Source organism: Acartia tonsa, chromosome 5 (assembly GCF_053477335.1).
Source record: "Acartia tonsa isolate MP-2025a chromosome 5, ASM5347733v1, whole genome shotgun sequence".
Classification (NCBI taxonomy): Eukaryota; Metazoa; Arthropoda; class Copepoda; order Calanoida; family Acartiidae; genus Acartia; species Acartia tonsa.
The window spans coordinates 16,865,521-16,884,796 of record NC_137264.1 but is presented as its reverse complement, the minus strand read 5'-3'; the positions used below and the strand labels follow the sequence as shown (position 1 = coordinate 16,884,796).

The 19,276-nt window shown below is 38.3% G+C and overlaps 1 protein-coding gene across 1 annotated transcript in view; it reads right to left on the bottom strand.

Moving 5' to 3' along the window:
- The window catches only part of LOC145318874 (uncharacterized), a 40,993-nt gene extending 33,694 nt beyond the window's left edge, over nucleotides 1–7,299 (bottom strand). Inside the window, exon 1 of the mRNA XM_080160538.1 lies at nucleotides 7,246–7,299. Within this exon, the coding sequence (XP_080016664.1) occupies nucleotides 7,246–7,280 (35 nt within the window). The 5' untranslated portion in view covers nucleotides 7,281–7,299. The remainder of the gene's footprint in view (nucleotides 1–7,245) is intronic.
- Nucleotides 7,300–19,276: the final 11,977 nt, after the last annotated feature.

The window sequence follows — 19,276 nt, the reverse complement described above, 5'->3', positions numbered from 1 at the left end:
ATTTTATTGTTCTAAGCTTATGGAACTAATTTAAAATTGGTCAAAAAGGATACTTATTCGCTAAAATTGTCTGTTTTACCGCTGATTTTAACAAAATACATGTAATTATGATTAAAAGTTTGTTAAATACAAATGCCAAATAATAACAGAAAACATAATAATGATTATCTAATTTCTACAAATCCGCAACTTTTTTGCATAAATTTTGCATAATTTTTGCTAATTTGTTTGTTTTTGTAAAATATTTTTCAGGGGAAAAGGAATTATCTACATATTAACAGCTGTGCCCCTAGCATCTAGGCACTCTGGCCTTAAGGCTTAAAGTGATTTGAAGCGGGTATAAAATTAGCCTAAAACCTTCCCAAAGTTTAAATCTACAAGTAAAATAGCCTAAAACTAGCACTGAACCTATGTTAAGCTTCCTTAATTAGTTCTATAGTTATTAAAATCAAAGGCTTCAGACAAAGAAAACTTTATATATTATATTATAAATAGTGGCTACGCCCCCTAGAAGTCTCTATGGGCACTTGCGGTGGGAGAGGGGAAGTTTATCCTATTATATACAATAGTAAGCTGTTTTTGTTTGTAGAGAAAGATCTCGCTAACCACTGAACCAATTATTGTAGGTCCCGGGATAATTTTAGGCTGTTATATTTTTATAGTCTGGGTATGGTTTTTGGTTATTTGTATTCCCTTCTTTTCAATATAAAGCCCCTAGATGCTAGGGGCGCAACTGCTTGTAAAAGAAAAAGTAAGTTAACCCCTCATTTTACCTCCCCCCCCCCACCCCTTCAAAAAATTTTAAAAATACATCTGATCACCCCCTCAGATCTTTGAAACACTTTTTACCCCTCCCAATGAAATCGTGGACATCCATTATGAATTGTTTTAGAGCAAAAAAGCAAACAATGATGATTCAAATTAAAGCCTGTACCTAGATTGAACCAATCACTTGTCTCCTTGTCAAAATACCAGAGTACCAAGACACTGTGTGATTGATTCTTTATAGCGGAAAATCAAAAATCCAGAAATTTACTTTTGACTTTATGACTTCATAGGGCTCTCTATGTCAATGTCATAATTATTTCTAAATAACTTTTTTATAATAAAATATCAACAAAATTATTTTGCAATATCATATTAAAATATCTAGGTAGTAAGTATTGTAGTATATTCAAAAGGGTAGGTCTGTCCGTATGTTTAACCATGATACTTACATAAAGAAAGGGTTAAATTGAGCCTACAAAAATTATCCTGCTAAATGATTTATTGAAATAAACAAAGTTTTTTCATTAAAGTTTTCTTTTTATTTTAAAAAAGGTGTCTTAACTTTTTAAATTTTATCTTAAATAGCTAGTCGGTGTTTTTTAGTAAGTAGTAGATGTAAAACTTTCCATATAATTTAGATATGCAATCGTTTTTTTTGAAGACCTCTTATTTTTTAAGTAATTTAAGTTTTAAAAAAAAGTATTAAGTCAGTTTTAATGTACTAAAACGCAATAAAAAAAAAAGAAGAAAATTGCCATTATGAACAAAAATAGTAAGATCTTTAATTTGGCATCTTACTTTTTAAATTCTGTCAGGTAATTATTATAAAAAAATTGAGTTTTTAAAACCTCGGTTAATCAAAACTTTTAACATGAATATATCTTAAATCAGGCATAAAAAATGTGGGTTCATATATACCTTTAGAATCAGAAAAATATTACGAATCCATTGTAAGCAAAATTGAAAAAAGTAAAAAAAAATGGCCTAACATATTATGTTAAACAGGCAACACTTACTTTAACCACCTCTTTACCCCCTTCCCATTTTTTTTCTCAAAACAACATTTAAGATGGTTGCCTGTATAATAATTTCTTATAATTTCTTTTATTGTAGTTTATTTACTATTTTGTAAACTTTTTATTTCAATTTTGCTTACAATGGATTTGTAATATTTTTCTTATTCTAAAAGTATATATAAACACCTATTTCTTATGTCTGTGTAATGATATATTTATTAGACTATAAAAGTTTTAAAGATTTTTAATCAATATAATAGATTTGAAATCTGCATAAAATTTTAAGGATTTTTCATAAAATTCGTTTTTTATATAATTCTTTATTTAAAGGCGCAAATACGATTTAAGTTAATAAATTTTGACCAATAGGATAGCTGGATTGAAAACTACCTACGCTCTAATTGGTTGAATGATGTACGTCACTTAAGCTTCTCCAATCAGAGCGCAGATAGTTTTCAATCCACCAATCACAGATCTCAAAATCATTTAACTTGATTTGTATTTGCGCCTTTAAATAAAGAATTATATAAAAAACTAATTTTATAAAAAATCCTTAAAATTTTATGCAGATTTCAAATCTATTATATTGATTAAAAATCTTTAAAACTTTTATAGTCTAATATTTATAATCAAAGTTTTTATTTTCATGGGTTCAAAAAAATTGATTTTTTCAATAATTACTCAACAGAAATAAAAAAGTAAGGTGTCAAATTGAAGATCTTACTATTTTTGTTCATAATGGCAATTTTCTTTTTTTTTTGTTGCGTTCTAGTACCTTAAAACCTACTTGATTATTTTTTTAAATCTTAAATTACTTTAAAAATAAGAGGTCTACAAAAAAAAACGATTGCATATCTAAATTCTATGGAAAATTTTACATCTACTACTAACTAAAAACACCGACTAGCTATTTAAAATAGAAATTTTAAATGTTAAGAGTTAAGACGACTTCTTTTAAAAATTTGATAATGAAGCAGCTTATAGTATCTACTTTGAAATGACGTCATACATTGTAATTGACCAATGATAGAATATATACTGGCCTATCATTGGTAATTTGTATTGTATGACGTCATTTTCAATTAGGTATTTTAAGCTGCTTCTGTGATTATTGCTACTATAAATATTCGTTATTGTTAAGTTTATATTATTACGTATGGATAATTTTTGCAAAACATGAAATATTTTTATTTTAATATATATTTTGTATTTAAAAAAACATATCATAATTTTGGTTGATACCCCTTATCTACAATTGATCTGTTTGCCTGTCTTTTAACGTCGTAAAAATAGATAATCAAAAACTTCAATGAAGCTAAATGCTTGGGCTCTTGAGTCGCGCACTGGCTTCTTGTAATCTTGCCTAAAAAGTAATCCGTCTGTTCTGATAAGTGTCGAGACCTTACCGACAACAATTGTTATTAGTAAATAGTTTTGCTACAATTGAATACATACGTGTCCATGTTTAAAAAATCCTGTAATTTTTACAGTACACAGGATTTAATATTCCATAAATATATTTGGATCAAGCCAGTTATACAAAAAAAACTTACAGTGACTCTGAAGGCTGTTGCCGGTAAAACGGCTGGCATCGAACCTTATGATTGATCATTAAAAGAACCGGCATAACAATAACTACAAATGTTTTTGAATACGCAATATAGCGCGAAGGGAGCACGCAGTGTATTTTAACGCGTTTTATTTTGAAAAAAATATTTCATTGCATAAAGTACGATCTTGGGCATTAATAACACCTACCCCCTTATTTTTAAAAATAATTTAAATTAAGTAGGGGGACGGAAAGGGGCATAGCCTGAAACTGTTTTGGGCGCTAACCCTGCGGGGCTTTCACCTGCGGTGTCCTGACCCACAAACGAAAATCAACCCCTCACTCTATTTTGAATTATTTTAAAAAAGGGGGGTTTCCTTGTTGGAAGAGGTATAACGAGGGAAACCAGCCTAAAGATCTATTTGAATTTCTAACTTGATCCAAAAAATATGGCAAGTACACCAAAATCAATAAGAGAAGATTTTAATTAAAGTAAAAGTTTTAATAAAAAAGACAGGAAATTTTATCCTAGAAAATAAATCAGAATGGAATATATTGTAAAGCAAACTATCTCGGAAAGGCTCCATGCTTTTTTCTTAGGAATCAAAGATTCTGAAAAATGGGGGTGTAGCTACTATATATTATATCAAAAAAGACTTATTTAAACTACTCAATATTTTAAGTTTTCAGAAAACTATTTCGTCACTCCACCGCTGAAAAAGTTTGAGAAAGTTAGACAGATATTTTAATTTTGCGATACTAATTAAACAAATTCATTTAGAAACGTATTCAACTAAGATTAGTTTGGAACAAAACTTTTGCATTTGCATTAAAAAACAGCAATTGGTCACTCATTAGCTATAGATGAAAAAAACCTAATACTGGAATTTTTATTTTTAGCCAACAAATTCTAAAACTTGTTGGAAGACATAGCCATACTTATTCATTTAATAGTTACTTATCCTATCGTATTATTGACATCTTTCCGCGGATAGTTAAACGTAAAATTATTAGATTAAAACCAGTTTTGTTGGTACCGAGGGGTTAATTCTATATTATACACTAGCGGCTACGCCCCTAGAGGCCTTTGAATTTTTTTTTTATTTAAAATATCTAATTAGAGAAATAATTGGTTTATGTTTCGTTCAAGTCTCTTTTTCGGGAGGGGTAATTTTTTCTAGGGGCGATTTCTCTTGGGAGGGTGGTGGTACCCTCCCCCAAAATAGTTATAAACCTTCCCATAGACGTCCAAGAGGGGGGGGGTAATGGGGCGATTACCCCCCCCCCCAAATTTTTTTTCTTTTTACCCCCCCCCCCCTATTTAAAACTTACCCCTACCCTGGGGGTGCCGTAGGCACCCCCAACCATTTAGGAGGTTGTATTTACCCCCCCCCCAAAATAAAAAATCTCTAATAAAAAAAAATTTTACGCGCTTCGCGCGCATTTTTAATAATATATATTTAATAAAATTTAAATTACCCCCCCCAAAAAATTTTACCCCGGGGGTAAATTTTTGGGGGGGGTAAACTAAATTTACCCCTGCCAACAGATTTCATGGGGGGTAATTACCCCCCCCCCCCCCCCAAGCAAATTTTACCCCCGGGGTAAAAATTTTGGGGGGGGGTTAAAAGCACGCCATTTTACCCCCCCCCTTCAACAATTTTTACCCCCCCCAAAATAAAAAGCTTGGACGCCCCTGAACCTTCCTATAATTACCTAGTAGTTAAAACGTTTGGACACTCAACTCAATGAACCAACCAATCACAATTCAAGTTTCCAAAGTTGTTAAGCCAACGAACAAGAAAATATTTCTATAAAACTTCGGGGACCAGTGAAATAAACAGCCCAATGTCTAATCCATCCCTGAGAATATCACTTACTTTTAAACTATTTTTTTCCTTATATTATTTATTATTATTTTTAATTATTAAACATTTCTCTTGTTCAATAGTATACAATTTTTGTCATCTTAATTATGAGAAAAATCATAACCTACCTATCAATTTAAATATACGTTTTGTCGTAGAAAGGGAAAGTTATATCCATAAGTAGCGCAGCAATAATACCATAACCAACTGTTTTGAGAAAGTGTTATTATTTTACATAGTTAACAATATTGCTTTCCTTATTTTATTTTTTGATATTATTAAATTTGAATACATGTAAATTATACAACACATATGTATATCAATTTTGAACTTCTCAAATTAATTCAGACGGAGTGGTGTAAGAATATCCCTAAATATAGAGTAGCTACGCTATTTCAAAGTATACTGTGTCTTGAGAGGGGTGTTATTTTTCTGGCCTTTTAATAGACTGGCTAAAAAATAAAAAATAAACTAGCGATAACAAATTATCAGAAAGTATCTAATAAATAAGAAAATATTTGATTGGTTCTGACAAAAAAATCACTGAAAATAGCATTTAAATATCTTGCTTATTTTAAGCTAAAAAATAGGTCAAATTCTTCAAAATTATGACTTTGTCCCTACATAATGATAGTTGAAAACGACACATTTTCTTTTTCATTTAAGAATAAAACACGTTTAGAATTACTTTTTGAAGGTTTTAGTTTTTTCCATGTTCTTTATCTTTTTCGTGATTTAAACTTTAAGCCTAAAATCTGCTAATTTACATGTACAGCAAGCTACTTTGTGTTGACGAATTTTCTAACCATGCTAATATAGACATAGTATACTTCGTAATCATAAATTATCTTTAATTTTATGAGAAATTAAGCTTATATTCATATGATGTTGTTTAAATAAAATATTTACTTGAATTTAAAGCACATTTTCAAATCAGTTACTAAATAAGAAAGACACACACAAACAGATGCACTGCCCACTGGCTGTGCAGACTTGTACACACCTACTCAAAATAGTGATGACTAAAATCTATATTAAAATATAAATTCTAATTATGCCCTAATGATAATTATTCCTATATTTTACAGTTTAATTATTAGCATGTTGTTGCTGCGCTATTCAAAGTCATAATTGTCCTTGTTTAATGTTTGAAAAAAAACTGTAATACATAAACACTGTACTGACTTTCACTTTAAGAACTTTTTTGTTTTAATTTTTCCCACAATAAGTTTAATTTTCATTGCATTATCTTGCAGTTTTAAAAATGAATTATTGAAGAGAAATACATAAATCTCATATAAATTAGCAATAAATCTATTAATAAATAAGTGATAAAGGAAGTTAAAAGGTTAAATAAACAAGGATGATAACCGCACATAAAAGCCAATATCTTCAATTAGGGCAATAAAGAGTTTTAAGGGTCCTGTGATGGTTTTAGGCTAATAACAGAGCTATGTACACTATACAATGCCCCTCGGTACAAGTGATGTAACCGCTATAATTGTACATATATATAGAGTGACAGCACATTTAATATTAAAAAAAAGAATAAAATTAAAAGTTAATCAAAATTCTAGATGAAGAAAATATGAACAAACTCACCTGACAAACTCACCTTTACTGACGTCATTATGAAGATCCTTTGCTTAATTCCTTATTTTCCAAGGAATAAGTATTTCAAAAAAGTTCGAATGAGGTAACCGCAAATTAACTAGATCCAATTAATATTGAATAAAAATTAGGAAAAATATTTTCAAGAAAACTAGCATTTAATTGCAGGGAGGGAGGAGACAATGGACTGTAAATTTTACTTTTACAAAAGTTTTATAATCTTGTTATCCTATTCGTTAACTTAAAAACTTTGATTATTATTTAATTTTGATTGGCTGGTTCCAAACTAAAAGTGATCAAACTATTAAACAAATAATATCAATTTACAAAAGTGATAATTTTGTGTATTATCATTGGGGAGGTATACCAATATATCGTCCATTGTCTTATCCCTTAAAATCACTCCCTGATTTAATAGACAAATTCTCCTTACCTTGCATGAAATTTTCTGAACTCGAGGTGCACCATTTTAATCAACTTTATTGTTTTGTCTGAAAAATTTAAAACGTTTAAAAGAATTAAAGTAGTTGTAAAAAGGTGGGGGGGAAATAGTTCAATGTACTTATCTAACAAAACAGCCAAAAACTTCCCCAGGTCCAATACAATGCTTCAATGAAAACTTTAGTCTTATTAATAAAATTTTTAACTACTAGTACATGAATTGAATAGTTTTTCTTTTTTTAGCATTTAATTAAATTACATGGTTTCATAATTAACAAAAGATCCAAGCTAAATATACCTTTTAATTAATAAAATACAATAATAAAGAATCATCTCAATTTCCTAAAGATGTAAGATTATAAAATTAAACACTAATTGTTAGGCTGAGCAATTCATACTAAATGGAAGTTTGTCTGTCTGTATGTTTGTTTGTACCAAAAGATGTCAAATATTTTTTTTTCTTTTCTATTCTTTTATAATTTTTTTTGTACTTTTCATTAAAGAAGAAAATGTTTTTAGTTAATAGGTTAACTGTTTTAAATTAGAGATGTACAGAAATGTGATTGTATCAACTCCCCCAGCAAAATTAAGTTGGTTGGATACACCCACCTACGCCCATCTACACCCCCAAGACAATTTACAAGTTAAAGAGCGCTTTTTACCTTTTTCAGTTTATGCAGGGGTTGGACACCAAGAGGGGTGTATGAAATCCCCTTGACGTCTGTATTACATCCCCTTGAACCCTCCTTGATTTTGGTTTTATTGGGGTATCAAAATCTCAAAGAAAGGTTTTCTAAGGGATGTAACAATGGAAAATAAATTTGTCTTTTCCCATACCTTTCATATGTAAAATTCTGCCATTCATTATTATTTGTTGATAATTAAAAAGTTTTGCATTTTAATTTTATTACGATATTAACCTAAGCTCGATCATGTTTAATATACTATTATCATACAATAACTATTTAATGTTGAACAACAATAAAAGAATTTGTACTTATTTTAAAAACATGAAAGTCCGATGTAGCGCAGTAATAGCAAGCAAAGTGGATCTACTGCAGTTCACGGTAAAATATTGCTGGTAACGAATATTGCTAAAAAATTATGAATTTTAAAGGCTGCTAGCTGCCAAACGGCTGAACGTACAGATCATGCCCGCACAAAGTTTTAAGCGGAATAAAAAGGCCTGCAAATAATCTGGAATAGCCATAAATCAATAATGCATAATTATCTTGCAGTGCAGAGAAATGCGCGAAAAAGACCTATTTTACGCGGTTTTTCTTCAGTGAAGCTTTCCCTGTGCATCATTGGATCTTGTCTATTCCAGATTATTTGTAGGCCTCCTTATGCCGCTTAAAATGGTGTGCGGGTATGATCTGTACGTTCAGCCGTTTGGCAGCTAGCAGCCTTTAAAATTCATAAATTTTTTAGCAATATTCGTTACCAGCAATATTTTACCGTGAACTGCAGTAGATCCAGCAATGTAAATTTCCCGGTATCTTAAGGATAGAAAAACGGACAATGAATTGATCCCCAATGATGATAAACTAAATGATAAATAATTTGACACCACTATGTAGTTTGGATACAAACAATACAAATTTTAAAAAAGTACCCAATGTTTTGGGGCCAAAGAATAGTATAATGTAGTTAAAAAGTTAGGTACCAGAGTAATTTATGTACTAATGTCCCTTCCCTGAAATCTCTTAATCCTTTACAGGGATAGTCAGACGCAGAGATGTAACCGTGTTAGAGAGTGGCCGCGCTTTATATTGAATTCCCATTAAAGCCTTGGAAAGTAGAACAGTTTTTAAGTATAAAATGACAAAAGATTATCTAGTCAATAAAAACGTACTTTTTTAATCATTGTGATTATCATTATTATAAAAAAAATCAAAATTAAAATTGTCTGTAAATCAATATGTATATGGTAGTAAGTTGAGCCTGATTTTGGTTAAAGGTATTTCCCCTTTTAATGTCAAACGCTTGAGAAAGTAGCAGTGAATACCAGTAACTATCAAGTCAGCTCTGTTTTTTTATTGGCCAAGACATTTCCCCCTACTCTTACTGATATTGATACCTAACAATTTACAGTTTACATTACAGTAAATGCCATTTCAAACTTATTATTCTAAATTTTAAAACTATGAATAATATTACTTTTCGCCTGATTTTTTTTGGAAAAAAACATTCCCCCCTTACATAGTTTTAATGTAAGTTTTAATGAAGTATCATGTATGACGATATATTGAAATTGTATTTATTATAAATATTTTAACACGTCGAAAAATACGTTTAAAGTCGCCCTTACTTCACTGTAACTTTTATTATTTAAAAAAAAAATATTCTATAAGCTTTTCTTAAATTATGACATTATGCTAAAAATATATTTAAATATCACAACATAAAAAAAACATATTAAAGAACACGTTAAACCATAGGGCATATATTTTTGACTGATGATTCATGGACGGAGGTGTACGAACTACTAAATTCTCCCTTCAACTGATTACAAAATTACTCCGATAATTTTAAGCTTGACATACGATGGGGTCAACCGTCCTCTCCGACGTTAAAATCACCGTATTGGCCTAGATATACGTGTAAATCTACTATGATACTTTTATACTAATGCCCTTTGACCCGACTTAATAACAAATGAGTAACAACATCGTTATTTCCCCTTGCTCTTTATTAAAGTAGCGGGGCTACTATACATGTCAAATCTGCTGGTCAGTCTAGTGATACTATACTTCCTATACCATATCATATTATATTTTTGTCTGTCCTGAAGGATCTCGCTAACTGCTGAACCGATATAGTTATCTTTTATAGTAAAGCTTCTTATAGGTCCTGGGAAGGTTTTAAACTATTTTTGGAGATGGTGTCTTCACCCCCCTCCCCCCTAATCTTTTTAAAAACTCTTTTGAAACTCAAATTTAAAATTGGATGAGGTCGGCTTTTCCCCCTCCTACCAGTGCCCCTAGAGGCTTCTAGCGGGCGTAACCGCTAGTACTTAAATAAGTTGGCAAAATAGTGCGTTTGATTTTCATTTATTTGCAATTCCTGATATTTTACAAGAATTTTTACTTCAACAAGTGTGACAAGATCCATGAATACGAAACTTTAGTACAAACGAATATCAACTTTTGTAGAGTGTCAACACTTAATAAGCAGAATATAAATGCATAAGTTTTAACAAAATTGTAAGTAAATTTGTTGCAAAACCCTAAAATACTATCTAAAGAACTTCCTGGTGACGATTATAGAGTTGCAACCCTTTTATAGCCTACCTAACTGTTATAAGAATCATCATACAAAGTTTGAAATCGATAGTTTCATTCTAAAGTGTCTAAATTAATAAACAGAGCTACCCGTTACGGACGGACGAACGGATTTACCATAATTATAGAAGAGCTTCGCTTTTAAAAACTGTGCTGTAAATATAAGTATTTGTCCTATATCCCGTGTGAGTAGTTGTCTGTCTATGTCGAGTGTGACAAGCCAATAAACATAAAGCGTGGTATAATTAGGATATAGGGACAAGTAGATCTACCTACATAGGTAAATACGCGAAGCACACTGATTTTTATATTGTTTTAGGAGGTTGGAGTATGGTACACACACACATCTTTAACGGTCCTAGAACAAACGTCCGATTGGACACTTAACCCAACCTAACCCATCTTATAGGTTTTTAAAATGCCTAACCACTTCGGGAGGCTTATTTTTAAATTCATATATTAAACTTACATATCATGTATAACAATGTTTATTTAACCTGATATTTTAGACATTTCTGCGATTGTCCACTCCGACGTTAGTCACTTCTGGGTTTTTCCAGAAATTATCTAAACTCTATATCATTGTGTGAACGGAGGCATTTTACACCTCATACCAGATATATAAAAACCATGAAAAAAACTAAAAAGCAATGATCATTCTTATTGAAAAGTAACAGGATGTTTGTGTGTTTGTACTTAAAGATCTCACTAACCGCAGGACAGACATGGTTTTCCTTACAGTAAAGCTTCTTGTAGGTCGAGGGAAGGTTTATAACTATTAAAAATGTATAGTGGATTGTCGAACCTCAACCCCCCCCCCCCCCCGCTTCTTGCCACTAAAGGCCTCTAGGGGAGCAGGCACTATACTTTTTTACCGCAATATCAAAAACTATTAATCATTATTCCTAAATAGTACTGATAAATTTTTAAGCTAATTTAAGTATCAGCTTTTCCCTGTGAATCGCATCTATCCATAACAACTCTCAGTCTCCGTATGAGAAAACAAAGGGAATTTAAGGACAGGGTAGGAAGGATTGGTGATGGAAGGTTAAAAAGTGGTAAAGGGTACCGCGAGACAGACAGACAGACAGACAGACAGACAGCTGAAAGAGAGAAAGAGAGGGGGGGGGGTGGAAATTAGAAGGGACATTATTCCATTAATTAATTAGGTTTTAAAAATACTTTTTTTATACGTTGCCCTAAGAACTTTGGTCATTTTTATAGATTTTTGTTACCAACTAGCAGTGTTCAAACTTTTCCACCATTTCAATCTGTAGGATGGATAATTTTGTTTATCAGTATTTGGGGTGTACACTACCCCGTCCCGTTTTAGAAATATTTTTTTAAAATTTTTGCCCCCAGCCATAATATGGTTGATTTATGCAAAATAATGACCCATGCAAAATATTTTTTCTGTAATGCTAAAATTGCCATGATACAAGCACTGCAAAGTTTTAAAATTTGCAAAAAGACCTGTTTATATCGACACACTAGAGTTGAAATTTTGTAATAATCTTAATCATTGAGATGGTAAAAGAGCTTTAAAAACAGGTATTTTTTCGCAAATTTTAAAAACTTTGCAGTGCTTGTACCATCGCAATTTTTGCATTACAGAAAAAATATGTTGCATGGGTCATTATTTTGCATAAATCAACCATATTATGGCTGGGGGCAAAAATTTTTTTAAAAATTTTCTAAAACGGGACGGGGTATATAGTGTACACTGTACATCAATTTACCGCCCAAAAAATTTGCTAAGCACTCCGGTGATAATAAACTTGACTTTTAATGAGTGTGTGGTATCCGCCTAGGGTAAATGGCAGACACCAGAGTTCGAATAAAGACTACGGCAGTGTGAACAGACGTGGACACCTTACTATAGAGAAGCTACGCTTCTCTAGCATTCACTAGACAAGAATCAACATCTATTTCAGTTGTCACTTTATTGAAGGTTTAAAGGATACTAAAGCTATATACAAAAAACATTAACTACAATGGATAGGAATAAATAATCATAACATAAAAGCATTGTAATACATATACAATAGTCAGTTTGGGCAATCATGGTCCCCCATCCCTGGAAAGGGTGGGGGGAATTAAGAATACAGTTAACCATAATATAAATACATATGGATTAGGAATAAAGATAGTTAAAGATAAATCATACAGTAAAACATAGATAATTGCAATGGTTAGGTAGATGGCTATCCCTGTCTGGGGCAGGCAGGATAGCCCATGGAGCAGCACAATAGGTAGATAAGCATAGAGGGGTTGAGTGGTAGGTCTGGGTACTAAAGAGGGAAGGTTTGATGATTACTTGTGACAACAACAGTCTGTGTGGGGGTGATTATATTAGGTGAGGGCAGGTTTAGATCCTTTATCCTCAGGGTTGAGGTGGTGCTGATAACTTGGTGGTTGAAGGGGAAGGTTCCGGTGCTTAAGATGGGAGAGGGAGGGGTAACACCCCTCCCTCCATTTGCAGGACAACTGAGAGATGAAATCAGTACCGTTATCTGACATATTTTCAGGTGGCTTTGCAATTGTAGAATAACAGGATTTAGCTAGGTGCGTAGCATCACTATAATGTCTTGGTTTCTGCATGGTCCAAAGCTGCCGCATACCACAACTCTCCCCTCGGAAGGCTGGAGGGGGTTGTCTGCACCGCCAGACTTCCAACAGTGGTTGCGGCCGTCAGTGTGTTGTCCTTGTGGAATGGGTCCGCCAGGATACCAGCTGCTGACTGTTGGTGGACTCCAGCCCTCCCCTGGTCGAACGGAATCTACTGTATCTGCTGGAGTAGCTGGTCCTGTTGGATGTTCTGGCCGTTGGATGTGTACCTCTGAGGCCACCCTGGCAACCTCCAGGGGTGGCACAGCACATGAGGGGGCTTGGACCAACAGCCGCCTGGTATACACCCCTTCAGGTTTCTCCACTGGGCTGGTGGTCTCCATCGTGTTGGTCACCTTGCTGCTGGCAGGCTGGCTACTGGATGCAGGCGCAGTTTCTTCGCCCTCGGGGCTGGTCAGGTTCATTCGGCTTCCAGGGTCTCTGTCAACGCGGGCAGGTGGTGGTTGCCATACTGTAGGAGCGTTGCCTTCCTCAGGCTCATCCTGGACATTGGCAGGGGGGTGCATGGCAGTCAGACCTGCGGGGTAGGGGACGGTAACAGTCCATCCCTTATGCCGGAGGCTGTCTTGGATCTGCAAGGGTGGCTCCGCTCTAGTTGGCTGGGAGACAGGCCCATCCACGGCCACTGCTGCTGGTAGACTGGAGGCACAAGGCTCCGGATTTCCTCCCCTAGCCTGAAGGGGTCCAGGCACATTGTCTCCATCTTGGGTAGACATAATTGTTGGGGATCCTCTACTTCTATGGTTAGGCTCGGCACTTGGCACATCTAGTTGTGTTACTCCCCAGGCAGCGGTCAAAGCTTCTTCAGTTTGGCTGGTAATGGCTGATATCCTGGCTCCTGGGGCAGATGCAGGGGGCGCAGGCAAGTTTGGCCCAGCCCAAACTTCCTGGTACACCAGTGCAATACAATTACCCTGGCTTGGTTGAGGGAGGTAGACAGCTGGATGCAGTTGAGGGTGAGGGACAGCTGGACTCTCCCTGCTGGCTGGGGGCTCTGGCTGGCTGGGGGTGACGGGTGTCACCCCTTCCTCTGGGGCTGCGGGTTCATTCCGGGGTCCAGGTATCTCGGTGGCGGCGACGGTTGTCGCCCCAGGCACCAGTGTGGGGGCGCTGGATAGCACCCCCCAGTCTTCACAGGGGTCCAGGTCTCTCGGTGGCGGCGACGGTTGTCGCCCCAGGCACCAGCGTGGGGCGCTGGATAGCACCCCCCAGTCTTCACAGGTGGCGGCGACGGTTGTCGCCCCAGACATCAGCTTGGTGGTGCAGGGAAGCACCTCTCGTTCCTTCCAGGTGGCGACGCCAGTTGGCGTCCCATACATCGACTCAGACTCGCTGGGTAGCGCCCCTCGGCTCTTGCTGGGGGTGACAGGGGTTACGGACACCGGTCCCCTGTGATTGAGGCTGAGGTCCAGGCCAACCCGGTTGGGTTCAGCCGCTCCTCCCAGCACGTTGATCCTGGCCACTATGGTCCCAATCTGAGACACAGACTCCTGGGTAGCCGCGGCCCCAGCGGCGGCAGCTAGTTGGGGTGACGGCTGGGCATCTCCCTCCAGGTGGACCTGGGTGGCAGACTGGTTGCATGCAGGTTGTTGGGCGGCCTGGTGTTTCTTCATTGCTTGGTCCCAACCGGTTCTACACTTGGCGGCTGTGTGGCCGTTGAAGCGGCAGCGCCCCTTCGTCCAGCTGGGTCCCATCAGGCCGGCTTCCCCAGGGTGTATCAACCTGCCAGGTCTCTCCTCCTCCAGTTGGGGCACCAGCTGACAAACAGGGTCTCCCCTACTAGGGGTCAGGCGGTGCTGGGCTGCTTGTGGTGGCTCCTTGGTTACATTCAGCCTCCTCCCCATACACACAGGTTCCTTCCATCCAACAGCGGCTCTCCTCCCCTGGGTGGCGAGGCCAGCCTCGGCCTTAGCTTCTGCAGGTGCTTCTCCACATGAGGGATCCTGCCTCTGGGTATGCCAGGTAGTTGGTAGCAAAGGCCGTTGATGGTGCCAGTCGGAAAGGGGGCTATGATCTCTGGGGGGTACCTGTGGCCAGTGTGTGGACAGGTACCCACAGGTGGACCAGCAAGGCCCAGAAGATGCCATACTGATGGTAGCCTGAACTGTATTCCGGACTGTCAGCAGACTGTTGGTAGCCACCTGAGTTGGGCCAGAGTTGCCAGCTGGTATTGCGTCCCTGCCAGGCTCCGTCAGCTGCTGGTGGGGAGCCCCTGCGGTGGTTCTGGTTTTGGCAGGGGGTGGCCTTCTTATTGACTTCCCTAGTTTGAGCTCTGCATCCTGGTGGGCCTCCATCTTCAGCAGCATGGGGGAACTTGGCTGGGACATGTGCAGTGGTTCAACAAAGTAGCGGCATCTGGTCTTGGAGTGTGGGGGGACAGCCTCACTGCTGCTGGTCAACCCTGCTCCCTCCGTGCTGGGTAAAGTCTTCCACTGCAGCAGGTCACCAGTCCCCATCCTTAGGCCGGTCCCCAGTCGTTCCATGCCTGGGGGCTCCCAGGGAGGCTTGGGTGGCGGCTCCCCCACCCCCAGGTACGCGTCGGGCATCTGGGTGAAGGGCCTATTCCCCTGGGACAGCTCCCCATCCTCCAGATTGGTGAGGCCAGTGCCAGGGAGGACCTTTCCACCCCAGAAACAGGTGGTACTGGCCCTAGGGCTGGGCCCCTTTGGAGTCTCAGTTCTGGTAGTAGTGTCCATCTTGGGGCTGGCCACTAAGTCTCTGAAGCTTGTCACCTTCTCATTAGGCTCAGTTGCATCGTTCAACACCCCCAGGAGGACACCTACAGGTTCAGCAATCCCCAGTCCAGTATTGCTATTTCTCGTACGTTGAGCACCAACTGAACAGGAGCTGTGCAGCGGACATTCAGTCACCCTTCCAGACAAGGGCATCTCAGGGACCAGGGGTCTGTGACCTGGCATGTGTTTGATGTTCACTGTACTCAACACAGTAGGCCAAAGTAATAACAGAAGCAGTATCTTGTAGATATAGGAGCAGAGTAGAGTAGCCGCACCGCAAGGAGGTTCGAGCCGGCTCACCCCTAGTATAAATACTATAGCTGTGTAATTAGGGTGGTAGTCCACGTAGCCGTAGGCTCGGTCCTCCTGGCTCAAGAGTTTCTGTGGCTGGCGCGCCCCCATGATAAGTAGCAGGGGGTTGGTCTGTTGGTGCCAGCGTCTTGTTTAACTGTTGAGCCTGAGTTGTTCTCCTTTCCAGTATAGCTCTTGATTTCTGTGGTAACCAGCGGATCTTAGCTTAAAGGTAACAGGGAATATGTTAGGTATCCACAGATGTCTCTAGGAGCGTATCCGCTAGTAGATATATGGATAGGTAGGCTATCTATATATATACATGGCTACACGCCCATATATATATATATACGTGTATAGGAATATCCCCAGAGCTAGCTAGCTTTTCCTCCTTGCTCCAAAAAAAATCACGCTTCCTCTGTATATAGTTCACAACTATGAAGGTCGATGGTCCAGGTACACACCACCACTGCCCAGTGTGGGGCAGCAAGTCAGGCTATGTCCACAGGGTGGGCGTACTTTCGTTCAGTTACCATATCAGTTTCCAGTGTTGTTTGGTGAGGTTAGTATTCACTTACTTGTACTCATGATACAAAAAAAAAACAACCTTATTTATCACTTGGGTATTTATATATACATATATTTGTTTCACTAACCATTCAGCTTTGAAGTAGGGTTGGCAGGCTAGGAAGATGTTGAGGGTCTGAGCGGGTTTAAGGAACTGGTTTAGTTTTCCTTATCACACTGTAGACAGGGAGGGAGGAGCTTGCAACTTTTTTCTCCTAAAAAAATATCTCTGTTGTATGCTATAGAATGGCCCCTCTCCTGTGTGGGTGTGGGTGTGTGTGTGTGTGCGTGAAATCTCCTTTCCGTGCAGCGCGCTTACGCACCGTCAATCCGCGCACACAGATAAAACGCGCACTTGTCCCTCAACTCGCTCTCTCGTTGGTCCGCTTTGTCCGTTGAACTTATGATATTTTCCGCACTCTGTTGCGCTACCCGTGAATGGCGCTTTGTGTTCCCGGTCGCTAGCCCCACACTACAGACGGACTTAGTCTAGTGTGGGTAGGAGGGGGGGAGCGCGTGAGGGGACGGGGGTAACTCCGTCCGTTCCCCCTGTGAGGGAGGGGGGTAACTGTGTGCTGGTGTAATAGTGCCTTTTCTTCTTAATCCTAGGCTTATCTATTATATCACCCTGATTGTATTTGCCTTCAATGGAGAGGGGCTCCTCCCTTTCCCTTGGAATAAGGGGTGTATTGTTGTTGTGCTATAGGCTTGAGGTGATTTGATTGTATATCAGGGTCTTTATTATATTACATCTAGCTTCTATTTTTGTCCTTATCACAATTGCATAACAGATTTGTTTACTAACCCTGTTCTATTTTTAGCTGTTATCACAATACACAATAAATCCAAGCCTGTTCTATTTTTAGATTTATCACAACACAACAATTTGTTTGCCAAGCTTTGCTCATAAATCTATTGTTTAGCCATCACACCAGGGTGGTAAACCCTGCACTGTGACATAATATCTGTTTTTCTAGATGGGTGGCTGCGTTGTAGCCTCTCAGGATACTTGGAGTTGACGTAGTTTTTCTCTGTTCTGGTGCACTACACTCGTATGTTGGCTCGCAGCTTGCAGCTATGTGGCGTGTTTCAGCCTATCGGCGGCAGGGAATGTCCCGTCCTGCTAGCGCCGCTTGCAGCTATGTGGCGTGTTTCAGCCTATTGGCGGCAGGGAATGTCCCGTCCTGCTAGCGCCGCTTATCCAAATCCAGCTGATGGCGGCAGGGAATGTCCCGTCTTGCTAGCGCCACTGGTTCGGATCCTGCTATCTCTTGCAGTAAAATTGGCCTATTTTCAGCCGTTTACACTTATTTGGCTTGTTTCAGCCGGTCCGCAGGCCTGTTTCAGCCTTTTGAGCGCTCAATTCTCCGTTAGATGTCGGCGCTTCTCGCGGTTCTTCGTCAAGTTTCACTTCCACAACTGCCGGATGCAGAGTTAGACTTGCTGTCCAGGGTGGGTAATTCAGGTTGCTTGTGTCAGTTTTGCCAGTTTCACTGCTGGGAGTACCTTAGCCTCAGATGCGCGTCTGCTCTACACTTGTGGTTCGCCGTAATCTCACACAGCTGTCACCAAAAGTTGTGGTATCCGCCTAGGGTAAATGGCAGACACCAGAGTTCGAATAAAGACTACGGCAGTGTGAACAGACGTGGACACCTTACTATAGAGAAGCTACGCTTCTCTAGCATTCACTAGACAAGAATCAACATCTATTTCAGTTGTCACTTTATTGAAGGTTTAAAGGATACTAAAGCTATATACAACAAACATTAACTACAATGGATAGGAATAAATAATCATAACATAAAAGCATTGTAATACATATACAATAGTCAGTTTGGGCAATCATGGTCCCCCATCCCTGGAAAGGGTGGGGGGAATTAAGAATACAGTTAACCATAATATAAATACATATGGATTAGGAATAAAGATAGTTAAAGATAAATCATACAGTAAAACATAGATAATTGCAATGGTTAGGTAGATGGCTATCCCTGTCTGGGGCAGGCAGGATAGCCCATGGAGCAGCACAATAGGTAGATAAGCATAGAGGGGTTGAGTGGTAGGTCTGGGTACTAAAGAGGGAAGGTTTGATGATTACTTGTGACAACAACAGTCTGTGTGGGGGTGATTATATTAGGTGAGGGCAGATTTAGATCCTTTATCCTCAGGGTTGAGGTGGTGCTGATAACTTGGTGGTTGAAGGGGAAGGTTCCGGTGCTTAAGATGGGAAAGGGAGGGGTAACACCCCTCCCTCCATTTGCAGGACAACTGAGAGATGAAATCAGTACCGTTATCTGACATATTTTCAGGTGGCTTTGCAATTGTAGAATAACAGGATTTAGCTAGGTGCGTAGCATCACTATAATGTCTTGGTTTCTGCATGGTCCAAAGCTGCCGCATACCACAAGTGCAGCTATTCTTAAACTATGGTATGTCTGTGTTTGTATTCAGACATGGATTAATGTTGTCCGTTTACAATCAACAAAAAGATACTATACATTTTTTTAACTTACATGGA